Source organism: Cololabis saira, chromosome 3 (assembly GCF_033807715.1).
Source record: "Cololabis saira isolate AMF1-May2022 chromosome 3, fColSai1.1, whole genome shotgun sequence".
Classification (NCBI taxonomy): Eukaryota; Metazoa; Chordata; class Actinopteri; order Beloniformes; family Belonidae; genus Cololabis; species Cololabis saira.
Window position 1 is genome coordinate 26,526,147 of NC_084589.1, and position 27,869 is coordinate 26,554,015.

A 27,869-nucleotide genomic window follows, 5' to 3' on the forward strand; every position below is an offset into this window, starting at 1 on the left:
ACTTGCTTTCAACTTTTAATGTTTACATTTTGTTGTTTGGGACAAATGTGTTAGGATATATTTGGACCTTTTAAGCATTAATTATGAAATAATATGTTTTCAGGTCTCTGGTACTATTGGAGTTAATCTGGTACTATTTTTACAGACCACTCACTTTAAGGCACCAATAACTTTGAAACTGCACAGATCCTCCAAACACTTTAGAAATTGAAATAACAAATATTATTCAGATATCTTTTTATATATTGATTACGTAATAATCAGTCCAGTTGAGACACTTCCCTTAACTTGTGATGACTCTAATTCATTAGGCTTAATCGTCTGAGGCGACTCTGATTCTTTTGAGTCATTACAAATAAAGGAAAAAGTCAAACTTGTAATTGGGCTAGATTAAAGAAAAGGGATTTCAAGAGTGAATAAGGTTCATCCTCTGGGTGCCAGAAATAGGAATAGAACAACAAAAAGCTTTGCTTAAAAAAAATTAAATAAACGTGGGAGAGAAAAGTGCAGACAGGTGAGTCATAAACAGGTCAAATTAGTCATTCATGGGGTGGTGGGGGGAGGTCGGGTGTTTTAGAAATATGATTAAATGATGATCCATGGAAAAGATAAGGGAGTATTCATGCTTGTTCATCGTTCTGGTAAAAAGAGATAGATGTTACTAACACAATGTACGGAGTCACATGGAGTGCTCAGACACACCCTTCATTAGAAGCTGTGGTTTTGTTGTAAAGGGACAATGTGCTAAGTACTGGGCAGGAAATCAAAGCCCGGTCCTTACAGTGACCAGTGCACGTCTTTGGATTGTAGCCAAGTTGTAACATGAGGTCTCTGTTTTGTATACAAGTGTGTGCATGTCAGCGTGGTGGAGTTGCACTGATGAAGGGGGGCAAACAGCTGAACAATGAGTACAACTCACAAACAGGATCCCTCTGTTTCCTGTAGCACAGACCGTCTCCTTAAACAACACGCACACAAGATGACTCTTGTAATTTTGCACACATCCTTTTAAATCCCATCACACACCCACTGTATGCACAATACGTTGTGTCATAGACACTCCTACTGACTCTGTGCCTTCAGATGTCTTTTTTGGGGCTTCTTTGGGCACATTTTGACCCCAGGGTTTTATGTCCCAGAGAATTACACTAGGTCTCAGCTAACATCAAGGCTGCAGCCAAACAGTGTGCAGACTCAGCATGTAAACACACACACACACACACACACACACACACACACACACACACACACACACACACACACACACACACACACACACACACAATGGGAAGCAGTCAGCAGCTTGTGCACATTCTAGCATCAGTAAAAGCACACCTGTCCCAGCTGCTGTTTTGAAGAGAATTAGGGATGAAAAGGAATGTGCTTCTCTCAGTTTTCCTGTCAGCCCCCCACCCACACCAACAGTTTCTGCCATCCTCAACCCTCAACTTGTTTATCTTATTGTTCCCATGGTCAGTCCCCCCCCCCCCCCCCCCCCCCCTACTTCCTTATTTCTTTCTTCCTTTCTCTTCTTTCTTCCTTTCCCCTTACCAAAAGTCATGCATCTGTTAGTTAAAATGCAAACAATACGGTGCAAAACAAAATACATAAACACAAACAAATCTAAACAAATGGAGAAAAACACAGGTTTCAATCAAGATGAACATGTTTCACTAAGAAAGAAGGAAAATAAATCACTTAAATTGAATCAAATGCAATCCAATGGGGTTGTATAAGTGTCCTAGACAAAGGTCAATACTTCTGTCATGCGAATTTCAATGTAGAAAGATACAGTACATTGAAATACTATAGCTGCATATACTGTACTTCCTTCAATACAACATATTTTCCTGGGGTATTCTTGATTTTTTTAAGAAGACAATCCATTAAAAACAAAGGAAAAACCACAACATTTAAGACACCCTACAAAGGCAAGAATGATGAACTACGAGGCAACACATACTGGACTGGTCAGCCTGCAGACCTGACCTGCCCCCAGTGGAGAATTTTGCAACAAAATGTTATAATGACAAACCTGTACTGTTTTACTTAATGGACAAAACAGTAACATAAACACTTAATTCCATGTCATCCTCATTGCCACACTTTTACATTTTGTGAAAAGAGTTGGTTCATTACACATTGGCACAAGGTTTAATTTTTGAACATGTTTGCAGGCCTAAAATCCAATTAAATACATTTAAAAAAAAAAGGATGTTTATTAAATTGTTAAATACAATTTGCTGAAAAAAAAATTAGGGTTAATTCTGTCTGCAAAGAAATATAAGTCAAAGTATACATACTACACAAAAGTCCCAATTAAAGTATCAGCTTTCAAGCTGAAGGTCCTTAGCTCATGTTTTAATGGTGTACATGCACAGACATGTGTTCTTTGTTTGGAAGTGTACTTGGTGCAGCACGTATTCTTGATCAAGTCTTTCAAGAAGCAACAAATGAGTCTGTGACCACCCTCTGATACCCCCCTGAAGCTGTCTGTCTTCCCGTGTACAAGGGCAGACATCTGGGTTGGATCGATGGGCTGCTGGCTTTTTAAGTTGCAGCCATCAGAAGCCCAGGATTCTGAATATCGCTCATTTTCTCTTCCAGTTATTGTTTGGGATGCGCTGTGTTAACGAAAGCTCTACTTTAAATATCCTACATCCTTTTGTCCTGCCTTTGAGCTGGGCTGTGACACAAATGGGGGCTTTCTCCGGGAAATGTTTAAATCTTATTGGTGGGTTCTGTATTTTGGATAACATTGCGGTATTTGTTGCTTGGGTTGCCTGTTGGTTATAAGGTTGTCATGCTTGACAGGTTGGCATGTCAGTTGAGAGACATTTTGTTTAGTGCAGTGTTTGGTTGGAGCCATTTTGTATTTGTTGAGTGCTCATTGTGGTTGCTGGTGACTTAGTAAGCTGGAGCTTTACCCCTTGGTAGGTTTAGCAGCAAGCTCTTTTGTCTTGGATGGGTTTACACACACACACACACACACACACACACACACACACACACACACACACACACACACACACACACACACACACACACACACACACACACACACACACACCTAGGTATTTAAAAGGCTAACTTGTGTGAATCTGGAATTGTGCATGACCTTGAATGTTCAGAGTTACCAACCACACCTGTTGTAGAAATGAATGCTCTAACTTCTGATAAACAGAAGAAACTGCAAATACAGTTTCAGCAACAACAAAGAGAGTTGGAACTGGAGGTTCTGAAAGGGAAAACGGAACAAGCATAGACTTGAAGCAGCGGGAACTAAGCTTGATTAAGGAAGGTCAATTGGATTTTGGAACCCTCAGGGATAAGGGTTTTGATATTTCTATTCATCTGAAACTGCTCCTGCAATTAAATGAAACATCCAGATACTTTCTTTTGTATGTTTGAGCGTCTTGCTGATGGGAGAGGATCGTCAGACTGACAGAACTGTTGCTGCAGTGTATTTTTACTGGTAAAGCACAGGAGGCTTTGACAGCCTTACCTCAGAACAGTGTCGGGTGTATACAACTGTAAAGGGGTTACGTTCAGCTCCTGTTCTTGCTCCTCCTCAGTTAATAGGTGTCCCCTTTCAGCTGCAAGTTGATGCGAGTCATGTTGTTGCTGTAAAAGGATGGTAATGGTGTGGCAAGGCCTGTAAAGTTCTCCAAGAAGTTCAAACCTTATCAGTTGCACCACTGGAAAGTGGTGGAAAGAGGCCCCTGCATTAATTTGACAACCTTCTGGTACTTCTTGAGGCTGTTTTCCAGTGAAAGATGGCAAACAGGAAGTTGATGAATGGTTTCATCTGGGTTGGATTGACGGGCTGCTGGCTATTTAAGTTGCAGTAGCTCAGGATTCTGGCTCTCATTTTCAGTTCTTGTTTGGTGTGTGTGGGTGTGGGCTCTGACAACGCCTTTTAGTTCTGCCACCTTTGCTACCTTTTTTTTGTTTTTAGAATTAGGGATTGCACCCCAGATCTTGCATAGATAACTTAGATAGCTCACACATGCATCGCAGGTCACAACACCAACTCCCTTTTTACACACAGAGACTCTTCAGCTTGTTCACTGTCGTTGGCTGTTGCTCGAAGACCTTTCTGTGCAGTTTAACAGCCAGAACCTTGGGTGTGTCCTTTAGGGTTCGACCGTGGCTTTGCTATGTCCTGTCAGACTTCCAGATTGTTTTGCTTCCTCCTTGCCTCTCCTGCTTTTCAACTGGAGCAGGGAGTGGAGTGATCTGTGGGCAGCTAGTCATTAAGCTGTCAGAGGAGAGCCTATGGACCAAAACACTGTTGGCTGGGATGAACATACACATTTCACTTTTGATATAAATCAACTGTCAGGAATCGTTCTGCTTTACCAGCAACACATGTCTGAGATTCAAAAGCTGTGCTTCCCTCCAGCAGATCCAACAACAGCATCATGTGTCAAACATAGATTATCTATACAACTCAGTTAAAGTTCTAGTAATCCTCATGGTTTTTTGTTTCTGTTAAAAGCTCCGCAGAAAACGGCAAAATCACCCTGAAGTTAATGATTTTGACAAGTTAATGTTTTTTTTTCTTTTTTTCATTTTAAAAATGACATCTAGTGAGACAAATACTCACATAACCTGAGGAGCATTGGTCCTGTCTGAGCTCGCCTCCTCCACGCTGGCATCCATCCAGAAGACACACATGCGATGGATTTGTGGGTGTCACAGTGGTTTTAGATACGTGTTCGAAAAGAAACCTCGCCTGGTGAAATTGGAGTGCATGTTGACTTTGGTGCAGTGAAAAACGAAAAATTCGTTTTGATCCATTTACTTCAAGGAGTTTGTGCTTGCATAAGTAAACATGTATGTAGCTTCTTGCACTGTACACATAGCTAAAAGCAAACCATGTCTCATGGAAATTATTCTGGACTGCACTCAGCATTTGCATCAATCAGGACTTGATGCACAGCTTTATTGACTTTCCATGCAGATGGATTGTCACCATGTGGAATTACATTGAAACATTTGTTTAGTGAAAAACCTGATTTAGACATGAACTGCTTTCTTTACATTTCAGTTTCATCCAGACAGCACCCTGTGGTTTGGTGTTTTATTCACCTTTTCTCCAATTATGATGTCACCAGGTTGATTTATTAATAATGTTATCTTACGCAGAAATCTATCATAAAAGCCATTTGGAAATCCTGGTGGAAATTCCAGTGAATCACATGAATGAACAGCACACAAACAGCCTTAGCGCTTGTGGGAGGAGGTTTTTTTCTGTTAAAGGTGTGTTAAGTGTGCTATTACTGGGATATAGTGAGACTACAATGGAACCCACATGGGACGTTTAGAGTAAAGAAAAAAAAAGTAAAATGTTTTGTGTGGACCAATGGGTTTTTGTTTTGTTCTTTTTTAGTCTGGTCCTTTTTTTTCTCTACTGTTATATGTGACACTCTTTATTAGCGTGGAAGTGCATTTTTGTTCAAAAAACAAGCAAACAAAAAACACAGCAGATGAAACAGTGTTTCTGTAATCTAAAGTACATTTATTTAAGTATGGTTGATGTAGATTGTCAAAAAACAACCCCAAAATGCAGAAGAGAATGAATGAGGAAAGGAAGATGGCTATTTTTTCAGCACAGAGATTGACTTGGAAAACCAAACAGATGCTGAAATTTCCCCGCAACTTGTATCGTGTCAACACACAATTAGGGCCAGACAAGTTTATACATGGTGCACTTGTTGACTTTTCTCTCTTCTAAAGTCTTAAGAGAATTAAAACTAAAAAGCTCAGGCAAGGTTTCCCCCTATTGGTAATGTTTTAACATTGCAAGTCAATGGTGCACCTCAGGTGTGAAAATAATGCCTTTCTTACGTTACTTAATATCCACTTATCTCTTTTCCCTTTCTTTATGTCACTTTGTCTGGGTAATAACAGCTTGTTAGAGCAGATGTCTTAACCACTCATTCAACTTGCTCAGCTTGCTTTGTCTGGAGCTTACACATCGCACGCTGTTGAAGACTCTGCCGACCTTTCACCTGTACTGCCGGTATCAGGTGTGCCCGCCTCTGCAAAATAGATGAATTATATTTGAACCCTACAGCACTTTTTCAAGCAGCTCTGGCACACTTGAGTGATTAAGAGCACACTTGCCCTTACACGCACACTGACATCACAATCTCTTTGTGATATTTTTTTTCTCCATGATATTTAAACAAAGTGAGTTTGTTCTTATAATCCCTCCAAAATTGTTGTTTACAGTCAACAATCATGTGACAATTTTACACCACAGGCAACAACTTCAGGGTTACCCAGGCTAACCCTTACCCTAATCAAAACCTGTTGTTTTTTTTATTTCGTTTGACATGACAGATGGTGAGGAAAATGGTGAGAAAAATACAAAGAACTACAATAAAAATACACACACAAAGGTTTCTGACTTATTTATATCATGGGAAGCAAATTATGAATATCCCAACCAGCATATGAGTTAAAAGTGAGCTACAAAAAGGGTTCAACATTTGTTTATCTACCTGTTCTTTGGTGGGCCTACCTTTGTTTGGACTTTCAGTAGAATGTATCTGGGTTTTTTGTGTAGCCAAAGTGGTTAATTTACAGATGTGTATGTTACTGAAATTATATGGCACTCACAAAATCTTCCCCTTTTATTGGCACAATCCTCTTAAATACACATCTATCTTACGGGGTCCATATATTTGGCCCACATAGGTTTCCCATTTGGTGCCCCTAGATACTGAAACCATATGAGACCTGTGTCATTTGCCCGTTTCAAGCCCAAGTCCACTCAAGTAACCCTCCTTTAATCCCGATGGAGCCCACATGGACATGCTGGCCACCTTTTGTGCAGATTCTCCATCAAGATGAAGATGAAAAAAAGTCAACTCAAGAGCAACTTGACCTTTTATTATTCATCCAGGATGCTTCCTCTGTTCAGATATCTTTAAAAAAAACCAATGGAGTGACCTTCACTTTAAGAATTCATAGTATTTACAAAGAGTACCGTATATTACTACAATGCTGCCTCCTCTAGGTTTTCAACTCATTATTTGTGAGGGAAAAAAAGGTAAAAAGACTACCGTAATTGAAGTTGGTAAAAATACATAAACGTTTCCCTTTTCAAAATAATAGCTTCAAGTGTGTTCTGCGTTTAACACAAATTGACCCCATTTTATGGTTTTCAGTCTTTTATTGTCTTTTTTTAATGACATGGTTAAAACATTATGCTTGCAAGTCAAAATCAAAGGTTGGAGTTTTAAAATGTGAAACACTACAGTTTGAACGCATTCAAGTACTGTGCTGGCACACAAGTCAAAGGAAATTCACTCAAGGTGGACATTCATGGAGGGATTACCAAGCAGGATCAGGGCCTGAAGGACCCGGGCGTTACCCTGGATATGTGCTCTAGAGACACAACATAAAGCAAACTGAGACAACAGAGGATATATCTACTGAGAATATGTAAAATACAACAAGGAGAAACCACAAATGAACAAAGAAAGAACCATAAAAAGCTGCAAAAGTGTTCAAAATATAATGGAAAATTACCAAAAAGAGAAACACATTAATTAAGTAAAAGACAAAGTGGTGAATAAGATGCATAAAAATACCAGTTTGGCACAGAAATCACCCTATGAAATGCAATCAATGGCAAAAAGCTGCACAAATCATACCAATGCTACATAAAACACTCTAAAATGACCACAAAATGAGAAGAGAAGTAAAATAACTCAAATTGAACACATAAGACAGAAAGACAGATAAAAGCATCTGCATGGTTTGTGGTTGTGCCTCATTCAGCCTGGGTATCTTCGTCCTCGGGGGACTAGTCAGGGTACTTTGGGACAATCGTTTCATGGAGACAAATAAACAAACATGGAGAACAAATGTAAGAGCAATAAAGGCTCAGCCAGGACTCAAACACACACCTTACCCACAAGAAAACCACATCACTTATCCAAATACAGTCTAAGCCATTGTCAGTTGGAAAATATAATTGTGATAATATTTAAATAAGTTTAATGGGCTTTTATATGACACCGTAGTAAACAAATACTGTAGATAATGTTGTAAAACAAAAAACTATAGAAAACCTTAGTTTAGATTCAACCAAAGTTTAGAAAATAGGAGCCGTCTTCCTAAGCTGATCACCTTCCCGTTAAGATGCGCCTTTAAGAAATTGTAAATATTTATTTGCAAATTATTCAGACATCACATCTTTTTTTAATATACTAGACATTCATGACTTTAGTTTAAAATTTAAAACACTGAACTGCATTCGCATGTTTACAAGTGAATGAGTGCAAAAAAAGCATCTTTCATTCAGAAACCTTGTATTGTAATGTGAAAGCACAAAGGCAACTGTGAGCATAATTACGCAGCTCCACAAGTACTTTTGAAATGCAGAAGTGTAACAAAAAACAAACCAACCAAAAAAGACTCAACAGGTCTTTTCAGACTCCCATGTGTAATTCAGAGACAGGAAGACCTTCACCTTTAACAACCTGCAAACATTCATATCCAAATTCAGTTAGAATCATAATAACAGTTCTGAAGCTACATAAAAAAAATTAAAGATACAAAATTAGACACAGGGTACATCTGAGGTGTTTTCATGAGGAGACAGTCAGTTACCTGCATATATGAGAGTTATGAGTCTTTGTTACACATGCATGCAACTTTTATTGTACCATCATTCTGGGTCAAAATGAGACCTGCGTAAAGGGAGTGTTGTTTTTTTTTTTCTATCGATACATGATTTCAACCTGCTTTTAAGGAATCTGGCTCACCCTGTCAACAGAATTCTGCATAGTCTAAAATCATGTCAGCCACAATGTCCATAGAAGAACCGCTAAGTTGAGGAGAAAAACAGCTGAAAAAAGAAGAAGAAAAGTAAAAATAAACCAGCAGAGAGATTTCACGTTCAAGCCAAGTGCAAATGCAAAAAAACATCAGATATTTCTAGTCGGAGCTCAAACATCTCACTGGAAACAAAAACTGTTGTATTTCAACCGTGACAGTTCAGTCGAGTATCAGCATTAGATAAGATCAATTAACTATCACACCACCTTTATCTCTACATGATGTCTCACTGAACTCTGTCCACTGACTGCTTATTTACTTTGATTTATTTGTTGCTCGTGTTTGAATGGTTACCCTCCGCGGTGGCAGCTCTTCAATTCTCCGATTGGCCACAAGGTCCTGCAGCTGCAGTGCTCCACCGCCAATGAAACAAAAGGCTGGACACACTGGAGCAGAGCAATCCAAGTGTCCCTGCCACAGGATACGCAAGGAGTGCGCATCGTAGAAGGAAACTCGTCCTTTGTCACAATCTAGACACACCCCCAGTCGGGGTGGGAGAGGAGCTGTGTGAGGGTATGGCATGCTGCTGCGGCCGCTGTGGGAATGCAAGCCTCCCTGGCTCTGGCTGTCCCCCTGGCTCTGGGTGTGACTGTGTCCGTGTGGGAGCAGGATCTTTCCCATGCCTATGGTGAGGAAGAATAAGGGAGGGGAGTCTTGACCGTCCTCTGCCTCGCTGTCATGGCCACTGTCTGGGTCACAGCTGGGTGCAGGCACAGGGCAGAACAGCATTCATTTAGACAAAAGAAAAAGGGCAGAAAATTCAGCTGTTTCCAAAAATGACACAGTGATGAGTTGATTTGTTGAGTTACAACACTTTGCGTAAAGGTTCTCCAGCTAAATTACACCATTAGCTCCCTTCTTTTATCTATTCTTCTTAGTGGAGTAGCCAATCCAGGTTTTTGGTTTTACTAACAAAGTCTGCACTGTATTGATTAAATCCCTTTAGCAGTGTCAACTAATCGATTTCTTTGTTACTTATAAGACTACCGGTAAGTCTATTTTAATCTCGTGCCATCACGATGCTCAAGTAACACCAAAATGACCCCCAGACGTTTTGAGGCCAAAGTACTGACGGAAGCTGGATCGAGAGATCATATTTTAATATTTCACCAGTTCTACCTTGTCTTCATTAACTCTCTGTGGAATCCAGAACAGAATTTTCCTCTCATATAGCCCATAAGGACAAAGGTCCATCATTTCTTGTAGTGTCAGTTTCGGAGACAAGTGAGGAAGCTACCATTTTGGCGATTCAGCCATCTTCCCTTTTGTTATCCATGTTTTTAGGCCAATACTGCCAGACATAACTTTGTGTTTGCCCCTTCTGTAGATGGTGCCTTTCCTCTCCCTGAACCTTTTTGCAGGCATATCTGGTTCCAGAGTTGCATGTCTCTGATCTGAAGCGCGGGGCCTGACCAACCTGCCCACTGTTTTTTGTCTCTATCTCCTTCTCTTTATTGTTGTCTTTCTCTCCCTTACTTTTTCACTCCAAAGCAGCTGAGGCAGATGGATGCTCTGCCTGACTCTAGTTCTGTCAAACCAGTTTGTTTTCTTAATGTAAAATGCCTTTAAATGTTTTTTTTTATATAAGCTAGAACAATCTAAATGAAACTGAATGAATTATGTGTACATGTTGATATATTGCACTCTAATGGCCAAAAATATATTAAAAAAAGACAATGAAAGCTTGAATAATAATTCTCTTTACCCTCTGCAAAGGGGGCATGATGGATATTATACAAGCACACTGTTTTTTACAGATAATACATTTAAAAGTTATATTTGGTTACCGGGGGCTTGCCATGTCCTGGGGGAGATGAAACCACTCTTGTAGCTTAGCCTCCTGCCCAACACCCACCTGTAAATGAGATGAACAGGACAGCTGCAGTCATGTAAAACCGTTTCCATATATACAATTCACCTGCTTATAATAAATTAAAAATATAAAAGATTTCCCATCACCTTCACCAAGTAGGACCCAGGCTCCACAGAGCACGCCCAGTAGTGTCTGCCTTCAGTGACGGCCAAGTCTGCCACCAACAGGTCAGACGACAAGTGACAAGAGGTGAGGGTGCGGTCGGCGGCGTGCAGGAGGGAGAGGCCTGGCACGCTGCGGGCGTAGGTCTGGCCTTTCCCCAGTGCCAAGCGGTCCGCATGCAAACACCAGCGAGAGTCCAAGGAGAAATTCAAGACTGAGAGGAAAGGAAAAGAAAGTGAACCAGAAAGAGGAGGAGAGAAGGAAAAGAAAAAAAGACAGAAAGGACAAGGGGTGAAAAAAGTTTGGTCGGAGTGACGTTACAGCGTGTCTCTTCATAAGGATTTGGAAGGTGAACATTTAATGTAAGGTGAGATTGGTTTCGAGAAGAAAGTGGAAAAAGTGACTTTTACTAACAGAATGAAACATGTTTCAAGAAGTTGTATTTGAGAAAAAATAAGTAGTTGGGGCAGAATGATTATGTGGAAAAATATCAATGTTGTAAAAGTAACAGAATTTTTGAAAGTGCAGAAGGACAGACCTGTAGCAAGAAAGACAGAAGCAGAGATAATGTGACTGGGATGACACTGGAATGCAGAGCAAAAAAGGAAGGCTTTGTGCAGAAACTAAAAAGGTAGGAATGGAGGATATTAAGGGATAGAGAGAAAAGAAAAATCAACATTAGTCAGTCAATTGAAAAATGACAAAAATGGAACAACATCCACCTCAAATGACCTCTTATGCAATTGTTTTTGTCTAAATTTCTAAAGCACATCAACTTATTTTAAGAAATCTAATATGATTTTTAATTTTTCAAATAATAATCCAATGAAAGTACTACGGAAAACAAATAACGATCACCCCTGATCCAAGCTCAAAATACTCCGATGCATCCACTTGCATAGTGAGCGTGTCTTACCAGGTGCAGGTGGCGTGTGGAGGAAAATCTCTTCACTGTACTCTCCAAACCCAGCCTTGTTGCAGCCTCGCACCCTGAGCACGTACACGCTGTCCATCAGCAGACGATCAATCACGGCACTGGTCCCTTTCACTTCGTTCAGTCGCAGCCACGGTGTTGAAGAGTTAGGGGAGCTGATGCCGCCCCACGCTGCCCCAGCTCCTCCAGCTCGGCGCTGGTATTCCACGGAAAAGTGCCATGCTGGGGCCGAGTCCTGAGGGAGACGCCAGCACAGAAACAGCTGGTCGTAAGCCAGTGTCTTCTGAGTGTCGATGACCGGAGCGACGGGAGCTGTAAAGCAGGAAAGGAAAAAAAAAAGTGCAGTTCATGTCACTGATCCTGAAAAACAATAATTTCCCTTTGAAATGTGTCATATTTAAGAAAAAAAGGAAATGAAACCCAACCTTTAATGAACTCCAAACTCTCAATGAGCTCAACTTCCTTCAATGCATCCAAGTGAAAATGTCTGAAGGATGTATCAGCAGCAGGAGAGAAGCACTGCAGATTATCTATGGCCCTAACCAGTCTGCAGGGAGACAGACACAGAAAACATGAGAAGAAACTGAAAGGAAGCAGAAATTAAACTAAAATATGATCAACTATTTCAACATCAACAAAAAGTAAGTAGCACTATTGTACATCCTTTTGTCCTCAGAGTACAGCTGGGCAGCCGTGCGTTACCTGCTGTGTGTTACTCTTGCTGCCTGTACAAAGCAGGGAGCATCAGTCTCTTTGAGCAGCTCGTGAGAGTACGCCAGCAGACCCGCCTGCTCCAGCAGGCCCTGCTTCTCCAACACCTGAGTGGACAGGGCGTCCTCTCTTCTGCTGCGGGATCCCTCCAGGGCTAGAGCTAAGGAGCCCTGGCGCTCAGCAACAGCTGCTCCCAGCTCCCTGATGCTGTGAGTCAGATGCTGCAGAGCCACTGCACTGTTCGCCTGCACAGGACGCCAGAAAGTGAGAAAATCCACAGATAATCAGGGAAAGTTTTGCTGCTGATAAACTCTGACCTGCTTCCTTTTGTCTTTTAACATTTCTGAAAAAACTTTTGAGCTCTTATCACACATAGGTAAAATCAATTTTACACCAGATGCAATCTGGCAGACAGTTTGTTAAATGAATGAATCCTCATCACCCATATGCTAATGTTGTTTTTGTGCAAATATTAGGATATCTAGATCCTACGGATCCCTGGTGTGACAGATGTAGCCAATCTCCTGCAACTGCATATATATGTTTTGAAGTTATTCTAATTTGAATTATTTCTTTTTTTTTTTTACTTGCATCACTTGTTTTTGTCTTTGAGCCCCACAGATCATACTGTTCAAAGTGAAAGACCCTTTTTTTCTGATGTATTCTGACTGGATCAAAACAACATGCAATGCCTCAAAACATTGAAGAGATATTCTCTTCAAGGATCTGCCCTAATATTCATGCAACATGACAACCTTTTATATCATTTATCGAAGAATGGAAACAGTGATTTAGTACTTCTATAACATGTGTGTAATCAGTCGTATATGATTGCATCTGCCTTGTTCATTCCTCTCTGGTTTTTGTAATTCTTTGCGTTGTTGATAAATCTGTAGCAACAATTTATATTCATTTGTGTATATCCTATATTTGATGTATGTCCTGCTTTATTGCTGTTTTATGGTTAAAACTGGTACTATAATCACTTATATTGGGAAAAATAACATTTGTTTTTAAAAAAGACATAAAGAAATGCATGGTGAAAGGAAATAATTTGAAATAGTGTATGTCACATAAACAATAGCATACTAGATTTAGGTAGTTTGGGTTCAGGAGGCTGACACCACCTCCACCACTGAAACCAAACTTAAAACACTTCTGTTTAGTAAAGCCTATAGTTAGTGTAAACTCTAGTGTGTTAGGGTCAGTATTCTTAGCTGCAGCTACAGAACAAGACTAGAGCAGCTTGTCTTAAACAAAGCTTTGTTACAGAAATGCTGCTATAGACCTACGCTGCAGGGGGAAACCAACATGATCCACTGGGCGGTGCCCAACACCCCTCCTTCTCTTTCCTTTCCTCAGATCAACCCTCATTTATTAATTAGAGGTATCTCATAACCATCATTGTTCTCCATTGTTCTTGTAGTTTGTTGTGCTGGTCTGCCCCCTCCTTTTCTCTTCTGTGCATGTTTGCAGACCAGAGCCTCATGAGCTGCATGCTGCCCTGCAGTCCCCCCCTCTGACCTGTCTGTATAGATGTCTGTTGGATGCATGCTGACATCCTGACCCGCCGTATTCCCCCACTCTGGCCACCTCAGTGTCTGCTGTCTCTTTATATAGTCATCCCTATAGTACACCAACTAGCTAACCATTGTGTCTGTGTCTCTCCTTTCTCTGTTTGGTACTCTCTTTCTGTTCTCTCTTTTCCTGCTCTGTTTCTTCAGGCCAGGGTGATCAGACGGAGTCAGACAGACCAAATTTAATTGACAGATGCCTCGGAGTCAGAAGGCGGAGACAGAATGTGTTACTATAAGCCAGGTCCTGGTTAGATTGTTCTGGTTTTCTAAACCTTAACTTGAACTCTACCATTTCTTTCAATAGACATTTCTTAATTACATTATAGACAGGGAAAACAGTTCGCTGAAAAGGATTTATCTTCTTTTAGTCTTCTTCTTCCAACTATTTTATGTGTCAGAGTGCTGGGCAGCTGCATTAAAGGAGCCTCTGTCTGCTGATTCTGGGGACACATTTGGAGGAGTTGGCATTTCCTAACAATTACTGAGAACAACATATTGTGCAAACAAGAGAAATAAGGTTTTTGATGTTAGTAAAAGAGAACTAAAATCTCTTGGAGGGCAGGCATATCTCAATTTGCTCATTCCATACTTTCATTTTAAAATAACAAATAATCATAAAATAATGCTGTTGGACATTAATGCCATAATTATTCACTATATAATTAATTCTGATATGAAGATGGTTATTAAAATGTTTGAGTGTGATAGTACAGGCAGACGACGGCTTCACTGCTAGAAAGTTAAACCAAGTGTATCATGTTATCAAATCACCCGTCGTGTTATGGATTCAAATAGAGCAGATAGAGCAGTTTTTCATTTATTCTTAACTATGTTCAATGACAGAACATTTCTGAGAGTGAACTCAAACAAATGCATAATACAAACCCCATCTTAGTGACCGAGGTCCTGCTTACTATGCAGGTTGCTTAGTTAGAGTGAAACCAAAATAATACAGCATTATTAGACCCTCTTTCAAAACCAGCTGCATGTGGATCAAGATAATACAGAGAGATGGAACTGTATACCTCCATCAGTTTGATAGCGGCTTCCAGTTGAGTGATCTGACTCTGTATGGTCTCCTGATTGGCCAGGATGAAGCTGACTTCCTTGGCAATCTTGTCCTGTAAAACCAAAATGTACAGTTGAGACTGAGTGGCTGGCGACTGATATGAGGATTTCAACACAGCTGAGACCAAATACACTCACCTTGAGGGCCTGGTAGGCCTGTGCTATGGGCAAAACTTTGTGCCCATGGTGGACACGTTGGAGTTTACAAAGTGAGCAAAGCAGCCTCTGGCAGCTACGGCAGTACCACTGCAGTCTCTCCTGCTCGTGCTCTGTGCACGTGAGGACCTAGACAACAGAGACACAATAGACGCCTTAGCAAGGAAGCCACTGCTTAGCACAAACACCTAGATTACAGCAGACAAACCTTAGGCCTGAAGTTGTTGGTGGGTAGAATGTGTTCATGCTGAGCTCGAGGTGTTCCCCAGGGGTGGTAGAGCTTGAAACACTCGTTGCAGAAGTTGGACTTGCAGTCAGCACAGCCCTTAGTGGCCTCCAGAGACTGAGGAGGTTTACAGAAACCACACATGATGGCCACGCTGCCCAGGCTTATTGTGTGTCTGTACCTACAGGACAGACATTAACAGGGGAATTCTTCACTGAAGGAGGACATATATGCACAAAAATAATTAAATAAAGAGTAAATCTAAGAAGGGTAGGACTGAACTCATTTGAGAGTGTCCTGTTTTTGTTTCAATTGTTTGCCATCCAACTCCTTTCACTGCCTGACCTGGATATATCAGCAGCAGATGCCTTACTGGTGCATCATTTACAGTAAAACACGCAGCATCGCACTTTCCTGCAGCCTCGCGAGGGGGCAGCTGCACCCATCCTGTGACACTGCCTATCCTCATAACTCTTTCACATGTTTTTTAAATGCACATACTCTCACTTTGATCTTCTCTATTTCAACTGATTAGTGGAGAGGATTATTAGGAGGATGAGAAAGTGTTACCTCAAACTTGTTCAAATAACTTGGTTAGAAAGAAGAAAGTAAAATGCAATTTTTTACTGATGTAGCCTCACGGTGCTTTGCAGTTTTTTCTGCTTTCTCTGCAAAGTGCTCTTTGGCTTAACCTTTGATCAGGAGTAAAAGGAGAGATTCATTATTGAAACTCCTTCCAGCAAATGATTTGCTGTCTCATTTAGACAGCAGTATTGACTTGACTCTTTACACAGTGCCTTTCTTTTTATTGCTTGATATTTTCTTTTCTCAGGGGCCATGAGTATGTTGTCTCCAATTTCCATCTATAAGTTACTAAGATAAAACACAACATGAGTGATTCCTATGCCTGGTCTGACATTCTGTCTCATACAGCAAATGTGCTATATTTGTCTAATTCTTGTGCACACAAACCTCTCCACAACGCGATCCAGAGTGAGGTTGCGGAAGCAGTCTGTCAGGCCTCTCTCCCCGAGCTCCACCTCCTGCTGACAGGAAGGACAGGGAAACAGCATGGGGGGAGGGGCTGCATCCTTCCGTCTCCGCCCTGGATACGACCCACACACTGAGATGGATACAGGTGTAAAAGAAAAAAAAAAAAGAGTGGAAATTAAGAGTCTTATTTATGAATACAGGTTATTTCACAGTGGAGCACATAGTATTTGTTTACATACACCCACAACTAGAAAGATGCTCACTGTCTTTTCTGGCTCTCTGACTTTTTTTTTGCTTCTATGGCATTTTCTCTACATGTATTTCAAAAAAATCATGAATTGCATACATATCTGTCTAGACATACAGCAGCACACTGATGTGTCTGCTTCAAGGGCAATGATGTCATCCCAAATCATCATCTTTACGTTTTTCACAACAGTATCACTCTTTTGTCACTTGGATGCTGAGGTCAGTGGTTTCTTCTTTCACATTTGAGCAAAGCTTGCCGCTAAAATGCTTGCTAGCTCAAATCAACTGGTCATAACACACACAAAAAACTTTTTCTTGCACCTGCTCCGAGCACCCGCTCCAGTCGGTCAGGCGTTCTGGGTATGGGTCTGCGTGGCTGTCGCGGGGAGCGAGTGTTGGGTGTGGAGGCTGGTGAGATAGGCTCTGGAGGGAGGTCTGGTGGGGGATAACCTCTTTGTACCAACACCTCAGCCGCACAAAGCAAGCACACACTATGCTGACATGGGAGAAGGACAGGCTGCTTCACTATCTCATCACACACTGGGCAAAGTAGCTCTAGTTCCATATTCTTCATGTTGGACTGGAAGAGAGAAAAGAGGGGGAGGACAGGGAAGGTTCAAGAAGAGAACTCAGAGAAGAGTCAGATTAAGTAAAAGCTGAGTCACTAACATATATATAACGAATCAAATCCCCCTTACATTTAGCTTCTCCCATCAACTTTAAAAAAGGAAACGTTCAAAAGTCAGGGGGAAAGAAGAAGATGAACCTGTGTAGGTGGTTTAGTGATATACAGCACATAGGAAAGGCAAATGTGGAAGAAAGATATTTTTCCTGACTTGTAGCTGTTTGGTTGCCAGACTTTCTATAAATACAGATGATTAGATTATTTAATTTGTGAATGATTTTGTACATGATTATGAAATATGCAAGATAAGGAGGTTTTAAACTGAGGCAGAGGATCTTTTTCCCCTTTTGATCCCGCTCACCTTGGTGGTTGTGGTGGCCCAATTGCTGCAACTACAAAGCGCAGCATCCCGTATCTATGGCAACGAGAATCAGCTATGCCTTCTTCTCGTGCCTTCTTACGCTATACAAAATTGGCCTAAATTTGCCCCACACACACACACACACACACATACACGTATACATAAATACATTACACACACATTATATATATATATATATATATATATATATATATATATATATATATATATATATATACACACACACACACACACACCGGTATATGTGTGTGTGTGTGTGTGTGTGTGTGTGTGCATATGTATGTATAGTACAAGGGAGAAAATGCATCATATTCTTTAATTATAGAACCTGTTCAGCCAGACGAATCGAGACGTAATATTTATTTTGTCAAAAGGCGTATATCATGTCTGAAATAAAAATACACATGCATGGATGAAATGGCTAATAAAATCAGCGTCACACTTACACTAATGCGAACCAGCGCGTCCATGACCGAGGTAAAGGTTCGGAAATCCTCTTCTGACATTCTCTGTCGATATAAGGGTCTTTGGGAAATAAAGAGTCCCCTTTTCTGGAGACGGCCAAAGCAGGTTATCGTAGCTTTCTCGGTGAAGCCAAACCAAAACCCAGGCCTCAAACTAGTGGAGCGTCACCACAAAAAATTGCTTTGCTTGGATAGTGCTGGTGCACACACGCCGAATCTGTGTCGTCTGTCTGGAGCCGCGGATCGATGCTTGAGAGGGGTGGCGGTGTTTCAGGGGTCCTGCTCAATGGATCAGCTGTTCCTCGGGGGGTGCTCGTATTTCTTCATTTAACATTAGCCCCTAAACGCGTAAATATCGAAGCTACGTGTCGACATTTTTTGGACTGTTCCTGAGGCACGTTAAACACTGTAGACTATAGTATGCCAAATTGTTTGTTGCGTTTGTGGCCCTGTTTTTATGACGCCACCAGGTGGCAGTGTGGTATTATGTGAAGTTTTTTTCTTTTTTCCCAACCTCTTTATTGATTTTACAAAAAACAAGGCACACACATTCCAGAAGAACATTTACATCAAAGAATACTGAGCGACCAATGAGTAAAACAAAACAAAGAAGATACAGAGCGAAAAAGAAAGAAAAGGAATAAATAATAAAATAAAAAAAAAATAAAAAAACAAAAAAAAACGCAAGTGATCAGTCAGGAATTAAGGTACAAAGATACTTATGAAGATGCTAGGCTTTTTGAATCATGCAAGATTTTAAATATGTTTTGTACTTAATTATTTCGTTTAGATATGCAATAAAGATTGGATTAATTTTCAAAAAGCGACATTTATGAATAAAAGATTTAGCCAATATAATTCAATTATTGATTCCAAAGTCAATTTTTTTGTCATCCACTTGTAAACCAAATTTAATGCTTTCAAATGTAAGAATGGTTTGATCATTATAGGTTATGCAGTTTTGGAAAGCATCCCTAAAAGGTCCTAGTTAGGCTACAAGAGAAAAAAGGATGCTCTAAGGTTTCGATGTCTGCGTTAAAAAAAAGTACAAATATTCAAATCTAAATTAACCTTTTTATGTAAAAAATCATTACATGGATAGACCTCATTCATTATTTTAAAATGAATCTCTTCAGCCTTAGGTGGAAGTGGAAAGGAGAGGTAACTGGTTCTCATCTTAATTAAAAAACTAATAGTATAATGTTGAAACATATGTTTCCTCTTCAAAGGTGAAGAGAAACACACCAAAGTAAAATTAGTTCTCAATTTATTATTGCATTTTTTATCTAAAAAAATACAACCATCTATAACTAAAGAAGGCATTTGTGGACTAGCCACAGAATAAGCCATCATGCCTTTAAGTTGGAGAATCATTGCTTGTGGAACTGCCACAAGTATTATAATGTATTATTATTATTATTATTATTATTGTTATTATTATTATTATTATTATTATTATTATCACCACTGGTATTATGTGAAGTTGTTGCTCGTGCGTGACCGGAACCTTCGAATGTTGGTGGTCATGGTTCCCTCGGTCAGTAATGACAGACGCACGCAGCCCATGGTTGTCGTAGCCATAGCAACCGCTATCGTTGAGTAGCGTTAAACAAACACTTAGCTGTTTTTCTACAACGTTTGTATTTACATAATTTTCTGTGCAGCGTCATGTTTTCTAAAATTAACTAACGTGATTTTTTTAACCGAGGGAGGCTAAGCCACCAGGAAAGGGTTTAACTTTTCGTACCTACCTGCTAAATTAGCAGGAGAGGGGACTGAAAACTGCGATAACTTCCGATACAAATGTAAACAACAGAACTGCCTCAGATTTGCCTCTTGGTTTTATTTCAACTGTTGTTTGTTAGCGGGTCCTCTGACTTGAAATAAACAGCTGAAGCGAAAGCATGTCAGTCTTGAACAGTCTCGTCCCTGCTCGGTTTCTCACCATCATCGCCCACCTGGTCATCGTTATCACCATCTTCTGGTCCAGGGTGAGTAGAAAAACCGCGGTTGATGGTTTGATATTGGATATTATGAATTCAACACCCATAAAACTTGTGATACATACCACTGATTTTGGTCATATTGCTGTTGATTTGTTCATGGTCATCTAGACTATATATCACAAGAGAGTAATTATTATAAAATCATATTATGGGCTGATTTAATGAGGTTTAATGAATTCAACACCCATAAAACAATCGGTGTTATGTATCACAAGTTTTATGGGTGTTGAATTCATTAAACCTCATTAAATCAGCCCATATATATGATTTTTTAATAATTACTGTTTTGTGATATATAGTCTAGATGACCATGAACACATCACAAGCAATATGACCAAAATCAGTGGTATGTATCACAAGTTTTATGGGTGTTGAATTCATAATATCCGATATCCAATATCAAACCAATTCAACCGCAGCAGTAAAAAAATAAGAAAAAAGTGGAGATGTTGTGACTTTATCTGCAACCATCATGAAGTAAGTGAGAGAAGAGATTAGTTAATGCCATACTTTATAAAATGAATTTTCATGTTCACTTTAAACAGTGTGTGCACTTTATATTTTATTGTTCAATTAATTTTTTCAGGGACAGTAGTGTTCATTTCGAATATGAATCATATTAAAAAAAAGAAAGAAATAAGACAATCGTCTTAACATGAGACATAACAGAGTACATATTCAAAAGGGATTGAGAAGAAGTACAACTTATAAACTCCACCCCCGCTCCTTAAATATGTCTAGCTAATATATGCAATGTGTGCAAACATAACATTATGCAAACATAATATTGTCTATACACAATAATTACACACACACACACACACACACACACACACACACACACACACACACACACACACACACACACACACACTAGTACCTACATACATGTATACATAGGGACACATACTGCATATAGGACAAAAGGAAAAAAATAAACAAACAAAAAACAACAACAAACAAAAATAAAAACATGAACAATAAAAACATTGTAACAACTACTGACCACTGTAAGAAAATAAGGATAAAGATAAATAAATAAAAAATAAACACTGTATTATTGCACCCAAACATCTTGCTCATCCCTGTACCTCTGAAAAATATCTTTGTATTTTATTTTAAACTGTTTAATATTTGGACATTGCTTTAATTCCATTGAAAACTTGTTCCATAGCCTCACCCCGCTGACTGAAACACAAAAACCTTTCCTGTTTGTGCGTATTAATGTGACATTAAAATTACTTAAATATTTTATTAATTCATTTATTAATTTATATAGTTGTTATTACAAGACATAAGAGGATAGACAAATGTTTATAACATTAAGTAATGTAACTGGATTAATTACAGCTTATAGAAACAAGGTTTGGCAGGTACATTGTTGATATGTCTTGTATATTTATATTAGATTAGATTGACTGAGTGAGAGTGAGTGTGTGATTGTTTGCACATCTTTGCTCCACATTGCCCAGATAACTAGACTATAGTAGTGAATAAAGTGACATTTCTGAGGAGTCGACTTGAACAGCAGTTGGTCAACTTGACTTAAGAGTCATGTTTCCTAAAAAGTCGACTTTTCAAGAGCTCTGCCACAAACCTGTTGTTTTTTGTTTGTTTGTATACTTTTTGTAGTTGTCTGATGCATTTTCCAGTTAAACAAAAATACATTTCAACCTACACAGGAACGTTTTTTTTTTGTTTTTTTTTTAACTTATTGGATAAATACTGCAAAATCATCATAGTTGTTTATGGCTTAAACTGGACAAATTAAACTACAATCTGAAAGGCAAGTCACTAAGTCACTAAGGCTTTCCGACATATGCAGGAATAATGTGTATACTTACAGTACATTCAACCACTGGATATTATCCACAACTGTTATATTTGTCTTGAGAAATGTTCATCCTCATTTGCAATGTTTGTTTTTCAGGAAAATAATGTAAAGGCATGTTTACCTTTGGATTTCACACAAGAACAATATGAAGCTGAAGACAAAAAGTAAGTTAATGTTTGATTAACATATTTCAAACATGCTTGCATACACACCCTCAATGTTTGTCTATTTTCCAGGTTGGTTGTGGCGTTGGCAGTTACCCTTGGTCTGTTTGCTATTGAGCTGGCTGGTTTCTTTTCAGGAGTGTCCATGTTCAACTGTAGCCAAGGTCTCCTGTGTATCCTTTTATATTGACACTATAGGCAAGGCAGAGCAAGGCAATTTTTTTTTTATAGCACAATTCAACAACAAGGCCCATCATTGATGATAAAAGGGTCATATTAATTATAGTGATGCTCAGTAGTAAATTAATTTATTTAACTAATGGTGTGTTACATATCCAGTAGCTTTTGGTTTTAAATTATCCACAGAACATGCTGAATAACTGACCATTTGAGACATTTGTAACTCGTTAATGACTCTCTTTTAGCCTTTTTTTCCTATCTTATGAAAAGTTTCACTTCCAAGTGGTGAAGAATCACAAATTTGCTATATTGAATAGTTAATCTTAACCTATGCAATTCTAACTGAGATATTGACTTGGATCTGCAGTGCGGGAAAAAAGCTAAGTAGTTTTATCAGAGTAGCATCTGTAATGCCTAGTGCTTCATAAGCAAAAACTGTGAGGTGGGGGTAAATGTTGGGCCAAAAATTATGAAAGTTGCAACATTAGCATCAAATGAGACATCTCTTCAGTGAAAAGAAACTAAAAACAATATCATATATATAAAGAAATAGAAACAGAAAGTTGAGTAATATTTAAAAGTTATAATTCCATGACTACAATTTTATTTGATGCTTTGCCAACAATAGCAACAGGAGTCCATGCCAGTGCTTGTGTGGCTCTTCTGTTCTTTCTATTTGAGCAATGGGAGTGTGACATCTACTGGTGGATCTTTGGCACCTGCAGGTTAGTGCACATATGCTTGAAACCGTGAGCATGTATTTTTCCGGAGGAGTTTTTCCCTTGACATATTTCTCTCAGCATTGGCTGTCCACTGCTGCGCATCTGTGTCGTTGTCTTTCTTTGTGTTTGAGAAGTGGGAATGCTGGAATTACTGGGTGATTTTTGCCACCTGCAGGTTTGTGTGTCCGTGGGCTGTTTTAAAAAATGTATTTACAGACAGAAGATGGGCTCTATAAACATTGTATATGAGTTTTAATGTTTGTAAGTATTGTTCTTTTGTCCCTGTGTTTTTTATATTTCTCTCTCTCCTTTCCTTGCCCTTTAGTGTCCTACCAGCCTTCGTGGAGGTTTTTCTATTTATAGCAGTTTTTGGACTGAAGAAGAAGCCATTATGAAAGAGAGTTCCAACACAACATGATCCAAATAAGTGTGGACAAGAAGATCTGTCATGTAACTTATACAATAGCCACAGAATTTGTAGGCCATCAATGATGTACAGTATGATGACAGGGATTATTAGCGCTCATGTTGACTCACTATATCAACAAAATATCAGTCTGTTGTTTGGGTTTTTTTCTAATGTATGTTTTTTTATATATTTTTTGAATAAATAAAATATTAAGACAAAGAATTTCATGAATGTTATTCATTTTAAACACATTGAAGTATTTAGTTTTCAGTAGAAGTGTGTCTAGAATGACCATTGTATCTTCATGTAGTTGTAGATAGAAGTCAAATGAGGAATTCGTCAATCTGTATCCTAGACAGAGAATCTAGATTACTCAATCAAAATGCGTACATACGATATGCTTTTGCCATACTCTTTTTGGGGTGCATGTAAAGATATGTTTACTTTCACCATGTTTTTTTTAAAACCAGAACCAAGAATCCATCATGTATTTGACCTTCAAGAACACTAATATTAGTTTAGTAGTAATAGTGCACACAATAAACAGGCTGACAATATGGAAGGCTAATATTTTGCTTATAATGCAAGCAATACATAATTATATGTATACTTTCTCTAAATGTAAGGTTTACAATTTTGCAAGTTTTTTTCCCCCTTTCCTTTGCTTCACATAAAATAGTTTTTACTTGTTGTAGACCACAAGCCTAAACCTTTTAGCATATGTTATGAAAAATGTGGAAAATTATGCTTTTTCAGGGTTATCGTTGGGATATTGGCATTATTCCAATTTTTTTCACGTCTACCTTTGGTCATACATGGAGTTTGTCATAAATTAAATAATTAAAAACTGCTTTCACACCCTGAGGAAGGCTGTGGCCGAAACGCGTGGGCTGTAACCCATTTTTTAAATCTTTTCTACATGAAATTGCCAATTTAAATAAAGGCTTTTTATATTTGCAGAAGAGTCCCTTGGATTTTTCTTCTTTTTTGACTGCTTTCAGAAAACTCAGGAAAAAACATTTGGGAATACCTTGCATCCCCTGTTACTGGACATAGATACAATTCAGACATGTTTTGTACTAAAGTAAGCCAAAATTCAAAGACTTTTTTTTATCCCATCCGTTTAACGGAAAAGTGGAAAATTAACCGATTTGTGGCTTAAATGCTGTACCCAGCCTTTCAAAATCTAACTGTGTCGACCTGTGATTGTAAACAGCAGACATGAGAGGAGCTCCAAGGCTCCGCCCACCGGTCCGTCCTCACATCTGTTCCGGGTCACGACAACACTTCACTTTTGTTCCGAGAGCAGGTTCAGTCATTTGTTTCTGCAACATTAAATCTACTAATTTGCGTTTCCCCCTAAGGAATTCATATTCAACAACTAGTGATGGGTATGTTGTCGATGATATTTTCAGCTCAATCAATCTATAAGCACGTTTGTTAACGCATTTGTTAGATGTTAGACTGTGGTTCTCTCAGGCGAGACAACTTCTTCAGTCGAACTATGCTAACGTTAAGTCATAACAATAATAATAATAATACAACAAGCATGCCTTACCCACTGCGGTTTTGATGGAATACAAATTGTATTTATGTGCAATTTCGCTGCCCATATTTGTGTTAAAAAGTGAAAGATAGCTGCTCTTAGCGCTGGTTGTTCAGCTTGAAGCTAATGCTACGTCGGACACGTTTATGTGCGAACACTGACGTGGCCAAATGTTAGCTGGTGAATAAAAATAAAGAACAAGATTTGAAATCATTCGTATTTCAGAGATGGCGATATTACATTGAAATATTAAAACTACGACAAAACGCTGTTTAGGGATGTTTTCATACTCTTAAATGTGTTTATATTTGCACGTAGCGTGTCTATGTAAAATTATTTCATTACGTTTTGATCTATTTTCAGTTTTATTACAGCTCTGTGTCGTTCTGACTTTTCCTAAAATGTGTCTCTGTCCCTCGCAGCTGTTAATACAGGCACTTCTCTGGTGCTCTCCAGTCTGCTGTCCGTGCTGGTTTTTGCCGGAATGCAGATGTTTAGTAAACAGCTGGGATCGACTGAGTGGCTCACCATCCTGGGAGGTTTCCTGGGCTCAGTCCTCTTCATCTGCTCCCTCACAGTATCCTTTCAATGAAATCAGAGACTTGAGCGTTAATTATTTAGAGATGTTGTGACTTTATCTGCAACCATCATGAAATAAGTGAGGGAAGAAATTAGTTAATGCCATACTTTATTAAAATAATTTTCATGTTCACTTTAAACAGTATTTGCACTTTATATTTTATTGTTCAATTAATTAATTAATTAATTGATTCATTTATTTAATTGTTATTACAAGACATAAGAGGATAGACAAATGTTTATAACATTAAGTAATGGAACTGGATTATTACTAATTATAGAAACAAGGTTTGGCAGGTACATTGAAATGAATGGAATTAGAGACTTGAGCGTTAATTATTTAGATGCACTCGTCTTGAATACATATTTCTTAGTGGATCTCTCATCTTGTGTTTTATTTACCAAATAATCAATTTATCTAACTTTCACATAACCTTGTTTCTGTGACTACAATATTTTAATTTCATATGGGCATATACAAGTGTGACGTGTTTTACCTTAATCACATTTCCAGGCCTTCAATAATCTTGAAAATTTGGTATTCGGGAAGGGATTCCAAGCCAAAATATTCCCAGAGAGTAAGTGATGAGAGCATTGAAATTGGACTTGTAATCAGGCCATGTGACATGTCTATTTTTCTTTTCCATGATGTTTAGATTAATATTTCTGATTTAAAAAAAATAAATAAATAAAAATAAAAAAAATCATCAAGTGTAAACTCACTCTGAATCGCCAGCATTATCTTGTAGTATACAGTCATTCAGTAAGCGTGTGCAGGCAGGTTTGAACGCGCGTAAAAAGTGTACGGGTTGCACTCTGGTAAGAGCATCAACAAGAATGAAAGGAATGACGTACAAGATGATGGTGAAACTCACAATGCTGTATTGTTCAGACAACGTGGCACTGAGGAAAAGACAGGAGGCAGATTTGGAAGTATGTTGAGGTTCTCTTTGGGAGTGTGAGGTGGTAAGGATCAGGAATGAATACATCAGAGCGACAGCGCATGTTAGATATTTTGGAGAGAGTCAGAGAGGCCAGACTGAGAAGGTTTGGATGTGTACAAAGAAGGGATTGTGAATATTTCAGTAGAAGGGTGGTCAGGTTAGAAACTGCCTGGAGGGAGTCCTTGAGGAAGACCAAAGAGGAGATTTATGGAAGTAGTGAAAGAGGACATGAAGTTAGCGTGAGGGAAGAGGATTCTGAGGGTTAGATTGACACAGTTGATTTGTTGCAGTGACCCCTGAAGGGAACAGCCAAAACAAAAAGGAGAACAAGAAGAAGACAAGTTACTCAATAATTGAATTTGCTGTCTTATTAGGATAATGTATATTTTAACAGTTTGCATTTCATTCAGCCTGTGTTCCTCATTTATGTTTTTAATTCTGTCAACTTCCAGTTCTGGTGTGTTTGTGCCTGTCTCTGTTCGCTTCTGGCCTGGTGCACCGTGTCTGTGTCACCACATGGTAAGTCTCTACCCGATACAAAACTCTGCTTCAGGCTCATGATTTTACTGTTATTTATGTTAAATATTTGCTTTATTTTTCTCTCTCCAGTCTGATATTCTCGCTCTTTGCCTTGTACTACATCAACAAAATATCTGCTGCCCTCTACCAAGCAGCTGTCCCTGTGGTTGCACCAGCCAAGACTACCAGCAAGGGAAAAAGGAAGAACTGATCAACCTGGGCCATAACTGCATTCATTTAATCAGTCAACCGGCTGCTGATGGTCGCTATACAAACAATTGTAACATTTATTGGCAAACGGCTTCAAACATTTATGAGCCAAGTTTGATTCAAGCTACTTTTTAAGCAACTGATTTTGCAAAGATAACGTGATAATCAGTCACTTACAGTGACAGATTGTTGTTTTGATACTGTAATCTATCAACTTGAGTCATAAAGAAGTGCCCCTGATATGCATAAGGATTATAATAAATATCTAAATGGCTCTACATTCCATTTCCCTCCCTTTTTTTCAGCACTGGTAGTTGCATAGACATTCATCCACCCTGTCATGTTGTATGTATGTCCGTCAGTACATCAAATTGTTTTTTGTTTTGTTTTTTTCATGAATTTTGTAATTAAACTCTGAAGAACTTTGAAGGTCTTGTTCTTTTGTGAAACCTGGTTCAATAAGGAAAGTGTTACTTACCAGAATTGCTGTTTTATTTGTTTATTTTAAATAAACTGGAAATATGTGGGGTGAAGAGG

The 27,869-nt window shown here is 38.9% G+C and overlaps 3 protein-coding genes across 4 annotated transcripts; 2 read left to right on the top strand and 1 right to left on the bottom strand.

Moving 5' to 3' along the window:
* Nucleotides 1-7,210: 7,210 nt before the first annotated feature.
* trim46a (tripartite motif containing 46a) lies at nt 7,211-18,634 on the bottom strand. The gene is made up of 12 exons (XM_061718397.1): nt 18,202-18,634; nt 17,070-17,328; nt 16,479-16,629; nt 15,489-15,687; nt 15,263-15,409; nt 15,082-15,177; nt 12,471-12,724; nt 12,194-12,315; nt 11,751-12,080; nt 10,819-11,048; nt 10,647-10,714; nt 7,211-9,559 (listed from the first exon to the last, which is right to left on the bottom strand). Exons 1-12 carry the CDS (start codon nt 18,259-18,261, stop codon nt 9,115-9,117), a joined length of 2,361 nt encoding a protein of 786 aa, XP_061574381.1. The 5' UTR covers nt 18,262-18,634; the 3' UTR covers nt 7,211-9,114.
* Nucleotides 18,635-19,775: 1,141 nt separating this feature from the next.
* tmem107l (transmembrane protein 107 like) lies at nt 19,776-23,703 on the top strand. 2 transcript variants are annotated; one of them, XM_061718394.1, is made up of 5 exons: nt 19,776-20,210; nt 22,156-22,223; nt 22,296-22,396; nt 23,032-23,128; nt 23,451-23,703. In XM_061718394.1, exons 1-5 carry the CDS (start codon nt 20,124-20,126, stop codon nt 23,518-23,520), a joined length of 423 nt encoding a protein of 140 aa, XP_061574378.1. In that variant the 5' UTR covers nt 19,776-20,123; the 3' UTR covers nt 23,521-23,703. The 2 variants fall into 2 exon arrangements, with proteins under 2 accessions (XP_061574378.1, XP_061574379.1); XM_061718395.1 differs by lacking the exon at nt 23,032-23,128 and adding an exon at nt 23,204-23,300.
* A 1,094-nt stretch (nt 23,704-24,797) lies between these two features.
* krtcap2 (keratinocyte associated protein 2) lies at nt 24,798-27,761 on the top strand. Its single transcript, XM_061718398.1, has 5 exons — nt 24,798-24,925; nt 25,503-25,657; nt 26,174-26,237; nt 27,056-27,122; nt 27,213-27,761. The coding sequence occupies exons 1-5, from the start codon at nt 24,922-24,924 to the stop codon at nt 27,331-27,333; spliced, it is 411 nt and encodes a 136-aa protein (XP_061574382.1). The 5' UTR covers nt 24,798-24,921; the 3' UTR covers nt 27,334-27,761.
* Nucleotides 27,762-27,869: the final 108 nt, after the last annotated feature.